The following is a 6,486-nucleotide window of genomic DNA, read 5'->3' as shown; positions in this document are numbered from 1 at the left end:
CAGGGGCTTGCTCCAGCGCAGGTCACAGCATCTCCTGTATGTCTCCACCTGCTCCAGTGTGGGGCCTCTTCATGGGCTGCAGGTGGGGTCTTGGCCTTTTCCATGGGCTGCAGGGGACACCCGCTCAACCATGGGTTTCTCCACAGGCTGCAGAGGCATCTTTCTCTCTGGCACCTGGGGTGCCTCCCCCCCCCACCCCTTCTTCACAGAACATTAGGAGTTGGAAGGGACCTCTAAAGATCATCTAGTCCAACCTCCCTGCCAGAGCAGGGTCACCCAGACTAAACCACACAGGAACATATCCAGGCGGGGTTTGAATGTCTTCAGAGAAGGAGACTCCACAACCTCTCTGGGCAGTCTGGAGCACCTCTGCTATGAAGACAGGCTGAGAGAGTTGGGCTTGTTCAGCCTGGAGAAGAGAAGGCTCTGGGGAGACCTTATAGCAGCCTTCCAGTACCTGAGAGGTGCCTGTAAGAAAGCTGTGGAAGAACCCTTCACAAGGGCATGTGGCAATAGGACGAGGAGTAATGTTTTTAAACAAGAAAAGGGGAGATTTAGGTTGGCTATTAGGAAAAAGTCCTTCAAGATGAGTGTGGTGGATCACTGGAACAGGTTCCCCAGGGACATGGTGGAGACCCCGTTGCTTGAGATATTCAAGGTCAGGCTTGACGGGGCTCTGAGCGACCTGATCTAGTGAGTATGTCCCTGCTTACTGCAGGGAGGTTGGACTAGATGGCCTTCAAAGGTCCCTTCCAACCAAACACATTCTGTGGTTCTATAATTCTATGATTTTGGCTGGTATATAGTACGGAAGAACAAGAACTGATGTGGAAGAATAAGAGCTGGAGTTTGAGTGTTAGAAGGTGGAAAATACCTTACCCATTGGCCAGCAGCACTGAAAGGGGATGGGAACTTGGGAGCTGCTGGAGCAGCTCGGCAAGAAGGGGAACATATACCACTGACTCCTCTCTTCTCATCCCAAACCCCCACCAGTATCCTGCCCTCTCCCATTTTCTGCTGTTTCCCTGAGCCCCTTATGAGGCCCTTTATGTTACATTGTGAGACTGTGTTTTCCTGGCAGTATCAGATCAGTGACATCCTCTCTGACCAAGCGTTTCTGAGCTGGGCACGGTAATGGCCACAGGTGACTGCCACCTTCGCAGCTCCAGCAGCTTTGCTGGAAGGTTTCCTCTGAGTCACGCAAGATGCTGAAAGAGCTCAAATTGGACAATTTTATGGAAGAAACTGATGCTGGCAGCAGTTTGCAGAGGAGTGCTGTGGGCTCACCATGCTGCTCGTCTGGCTGTGTTCAATCCCCATGCAGCAGTGAGAAGAAAGCAGCCTGAGAGGTTCACTGGGGGAGTCACCAGTATCTTCTGGAAGTGTTATTTTCACCACTGATCAACTGGCTTATCGTACAAGCTTCTCAGATAACAGCCTTTTAATTGATGGTTAAACAAAGCCTTTTCAGTACAAACCCTAGAAAGCAGAGTTTCACACCAGACTTGTTATTCCCTTGGCCAAGAGGCAATCCCTGCCAAGGCAGAGATATTATTCTCCTCTTCCCTGCTAGTTAGTAAATGTCATGCTGTGAAATAGGCTGAAACTTCCCTGCCAGACCTTTAAAACTGAGTTTAAATTTGAACCGTGTCCTGGAAGGCAGCAGAGCTGCCGCGCACGCTGCCGGTTTATAGACAGCACAGAATCTGAATGAGCTGAGCTGCCGGTAGAGAAAAAGGATGCTGATGACTAGAGGGATTGATTTGCCTTTCTCACAATGTGCTTATCTTGGAGTAGCGCCCGGGGGAGTGTGACTGCGCCGAGAAGCAGCACGTCAGAGCAGAGATAATATCATGCAGCCCAATGGCTGCAGAAGATCCCGGCTCGGAGCTCTCCTCCGGGTATAAAGCTGGCTGGAGGTGCAAAAGTCGCGGCAAGGAGAGCAGGAGAGAAGGACGCTGCCAGAGCAGAGTGTCTGCCTGCTCCTGCTGCCTGCCTACGGCACGCGTGTGCCGCCCCGGAGCGCGCCTGGGCTAAGAAGGGGAGGACGGCTCTCCGGACACACCGTGGGAGCTCTGCTCCCTCGTAAATGAGCTGTTTCCCAATTGGAGGAGCACAGCAGCGTTTCGGATGTTGTCCTGTTTCATCTGTCTCTCCCTCCTCGACTTGGTTAACGCCTTTGCAGCCCCCGGAAAGTTGCACCTCAATGGGAGTCTGGAGGAGCCTTTTAAAATCCCAAACATCTCAGGTTTCTTTTCCTGGGATAATGACAGCCTGGCTGACTGGCAGAGCTTCGTGGGCAGGAGCCGGTATGGAGCGGAGTCACAGAGCATCACGGTGAAAGCCCTGCTCGTCACAGCGTACTCCTTCATCATTGTCTTCTCCCTCTTTGGCAACGTCCTGGTCTGTCATGTTGTCGTCAAGACGAAGCGCATGCACTCCGCCACCAGCTTGTTCATTGTCAACCTGGCCGTGGCTGACATCATGATCACACTCCTCAACACACCTTTTACACTGGTAAGACTGGGGCAGAGATGCCACAGGGGCTTTGCTGTCGCTTCGGTGGCCTTTTTGTCTTTACTCTGCTATAGGCAGCATGTGAGTGTCATGCAGATACCTGTCCAGCCCAAATTAGAGTCATCGGAGGTACCTTTAGAAAACCCCACGTCTTTTTCGTCTCTAATTCCTGATACCTAGTTGAAGATCTGAACTCACCGGTCTGTTCAAAGTGTAGCACTTGAACAACAATAACCTTGCAGTGATTACTTGGTCCTTTGTAGTACCTGTTTTTTTATTGTGTAGTGGGTTTTTTTTCCACTTCTCTGAAGCATTTCTGAGGTAGCACTGTGAACTTCTTGAAAAAAACATGAGTGCTCACCAGCGTTTTACAGAGCTGTGCTGAAAAGCTGCAGTTCGCTTTGAAGTAAAGTAAGGGGCACAGGTCAGCCCTATCCTTTAAGGAAGGGCTTAAAAGGGAAAGACAAATGTACAGGCTGAAGGGCCAGGCTGCAGAAGGACTCCCTGTGAGTGAAACAGGACAAACATCTTCAGCCCTGCTCTACTGTGCTGTCCAGCAGGGTATTACTGAGCCACTTCTGCAGGGTTTGGCAGCCAGAAAATGGTACAATTACACCAAGAATCCGCCAGTTAAACTCCTTTGACAGGGGGGTTGGACCCGATGATCTCTTGAGGTCCCTTCCAACCCCTACGATTCTGTGACAGCACAAGGAATCATGTGCCAGAGGTGTCACAGACATCTGTAAGCGCGTGGAGGTGCAGGTGGTTTGCACAAACTAACAGTGCTCTGGTTTTAGGCTCGTTTCGTGAACAGTACCTGGGTATTTGGGAAAGGGATGTGCCATGTGAGCAGATTTGCACAGTACTGCTCCCTCCACGTCTCTGCCTTGACCCTCACGGCCATTGCTGTGGACAGGCACCAGGTAAGAGCTCTCTGAAGCTGGCAGCCGGAAAGCCTGGGAGGGGATAATTAAAATGCGAAAGGATGATCCCATGCCCTTTCCTTCTCAGCTCCCAGATTAATGTGAGATGCGTGAGGAGCTGACAGGGTGAGGGAGCAGTTCTTGCTGTCAAGTGGAAAGAATAATAGCAAGCTGACAGCCAGCTGGGAGAGGGGAGATGCCCATCGCCTTGTAATCGCTTCCAACTGGGGAACGGAGCTTTTCTGTGGTGGGTAATCCAGTAGCTCTCAAATGAGGAGGAACTCCAAGATCCTGATAGGAACCCTAAGATGGGGTGGTTTGTCTGCCCATGGAGGAACAGCGTTGTGGAGGCAGGGATATCCCAGTCAGCTTCCGTACCTCTGTCACCCTTTGCTCTGGGATGTCGTGGCCCTTGTGGAGCTGTCTGTACCCCACCGGTGCGTGTTACAAGCAGCGCTGTGCCTCACTGTTGATAATGGGCTCAAAACTGGGGACAGTCCAGCACTACCAGTTTGGAGGCATCTCACAGCCATGCAAAACAGACCTGTGCAGTTGGCATTTTCTGCTGGAGAGCTTCTAGATTTCCAGGAAATGCACTGGCTGTCAGGAGCATCCCCAGGGAGACCTGGTTAAATCACACACCCTTGGCTCTTTGCATCACTTATATTGAAGAGGCTGAGATTATTTTATCACTCCCTTTCTTTTTTTGTTCCTTTTCTATTAAGTAAATTGAACCTGGAAATAAATGTGTCTGCAAGATACTCTGGCATCCAGTTCTCCCCACCTTGGTGCAAATACTGAAATGAGAGGGTAGGACTGGGATCTGACTTCATCCGTTTCCAGAGAGGAAAAACTGAAGCTTCCATGTACAGCTTACAGTCAGTGGGTGAAGACAGTACTGCTTACAGGCCAAATTTGCATATTAAGTAATAGATCTAAGGCTGGAAGATTATATTTTTTAAAGTGGTATCATTATTTCCTGAAGCCTCATAAGCCTGGATACTGTTTTATTTTGCCCAGGTTATAATGCACCCTCTGAAACCTCGCATATCTACTGCAAAAGGTGTTATCTACATCTCTGTCATCTGGATCATGGCAACTTGTTTTTCCCTACCGCATGCTATCTACCAAAAGCTCTTCACTTTTGAATACAGGTAAGGTTGTGTTTTGCTTTCCCCCGTCTCTGTGGAATCCAGACTCTCCCTGGTCGTGGTTGGCATCTTTTAGCAGAAGACCTAAGCATATATCAAGGTCAGCCAAATATGGACACAGTTTATAAAATTTCAACAGATTTTGTTTGCAATGGCTGATATCCTGTCCTTGTTACTATTTTTAATTGTTTTATCTTTATTCTGTCTCACTAATCACATGACATAGCTAAGAAGTTGGAGCATCTGACCTGTACCCTCTGTCTCTATACTCTGGCAATTTACACGGTGTACCTGTCTGACCTGTCTGCGCAGACCAGGAATGGGAAGAAACCTAAAATAGGTTTCTATCTGCTTTTTATCCCTGGGGAAGTTAAAAAAAACACCAACTCTGCCTCAGCAGCTTGTTCCATAAAAAGCTGTGATGAGCCTTGATATTTGGAAAGTGCTTTAATGAGGGAAAGGTCCTTAATATGTGCAGAGACTGTGTTTCTGTCTGCCAACTGACACAGAATAGAAACCTGCCTCTGTGTAGCTGGAAACTCCATAATTGATGAAATGCATAAAATTACCGTAAGGTCACGAAATCCCAGGGGAAATGATCACCACGCTGCTTGCAGGCTGCTCCGCGGCTCACGGCCTTGGGCAGCAGAGCTCCGCTCAACTGCAACACACGGGCACAAACAAAGGGTCTGCCTCCTGGCTTCATGGATGGAGCTCCCTCCCTCCCTCCCTCCCTTCCACCTCCTGTGTCTCTGGCAAACCTCTCCTGTGGGTCCCAGCTGTAGCCCCTCTCGCTGCCTGTCCCATCTGCTCTCTTGCAGTGAGGAGGTTACCCGGTGCCTGTGTCTGCCCGATTTCCCCGAGCCTGCTGACCTCTTTTGGAAGTACCTTGACTTAACAACCTTCATCTTGCTCTATGTCCTGCCCCTTCTGATCATCTCTGCTGCCTACATGACGGTGGCCAAGAAACTCTGGCTGCGCAATGTCATCGGTGACGTCACCACTGAGCAGTATTTTGCCCTTCGCAAAAAGAACAAGAAGACCATAAAGATGCTGATGCTTGTTGTCATCCTCTTCGCAGTCTGCTGGTTTCCCTTAAATTGCTACGTTGTCCTCCTGTCCAGCCAGACCATCCACACCAACAATGCCCTGTACTTCGCCTTTCACTGGTTCGCAATGAGCAGCACCTGCTACAACCCCTTCATCTACTGCTGGCTCAATGACAGCTTCCGATCAGAACTGAAGGCTTTGCTCAGCGTGTGCAGGAAACCTCCCAGACCTGCAGAACAGAGGCTCCCCTCCACAGTCCCATCCTATCCACTGGCTTGGCCAGAAAATGGCAACTTCAAGAGACTGCAGGTCTCAAATGTCCTTCCATCCGCTTCCAACATCCAGTCGGGAAAGACAGACATCTCTGCAGTTGAGCCAATAGTAGCTGTGAGCTAGACAGTGGCCCTAGGAAGTCTGTAAGGACCGTACGTAGGTTTGGCTAGAGATAAAAAGATGGGAAGGTGTGGAGCCCTGTCCTACTTGGGAACCATGCAGCCACATGTGATAAAACCCAAAAGGAAGTTCTGCAGGAGGTAGCATGAAAGGGCTGGATGTTTGATGCAGGTTGATGGTAAAGGCATGCAGTCCCTGAAGGACAGAAAGCAAACTCTTCCCAGGAAGGACCACTCTTTGTCATGTTAACTTTGGAATGGTTTGCAGGATGGGCTTCTCTGCATGTATGTCAGCATTATCTGCATGTCTAAGCCTTTTTACCACTGGGCTGTGTGCACATTTTGCTGATAATTAAACACTAAAGCAACAATATTATCACATCAGGCCTCCCTCCCCCTTTTCTAAGTCTCATTGTGGCAACATGGGAATGGTCGAGATGTAGACCTTCAGGT

The 6,486-nt window shown here is 49.7% G+C and overlaps 1 protein-coding gene across 1 annotated transcript; it reads left to right on the top strand.

Annotated features, from left to right (window-relative positions):
- Window positions 1-2,130: 2,130 nt before the first annotated feature.
- Window positions 2,131-6,037, top strand: GPR83 (G protein-coupled receptor 83; the record flags this gene model as incomplete). Its single annotated transcript, XM_084279341.1, has 4 exons — window positions 2,131-2,517; window positions 3,315-3,440; window positions 4,461-4,594; window positions 5,413-6,037. The coding sequence occupies 4 exons, from the start codon at window positions 2,131-2,133 to the stop codon at window positions 6,035-6,037; spliced, it is 1,272 nt and encodes a 423-aa protein (XP_084135467.1).
- Window positions 6,038-6,486: the final 449 nt, after the last annotated feature.

This window comes from Gallinula chloropus (assembly GCF_964237585.1).
Source record: "Gallinula chloropus genome assembly, chromosome: 1".
Taxonomy (NCBI): Eukaryota; Metazoa; Chordata; class Aves; order Gruiformes; family Rallidae; genus Gallinula; species Gallinula chloropus.
Note: the sequence above shows the minus strand (reverse complement) of the source record. Positions and strands in the feature narration are given on the sequence as shown.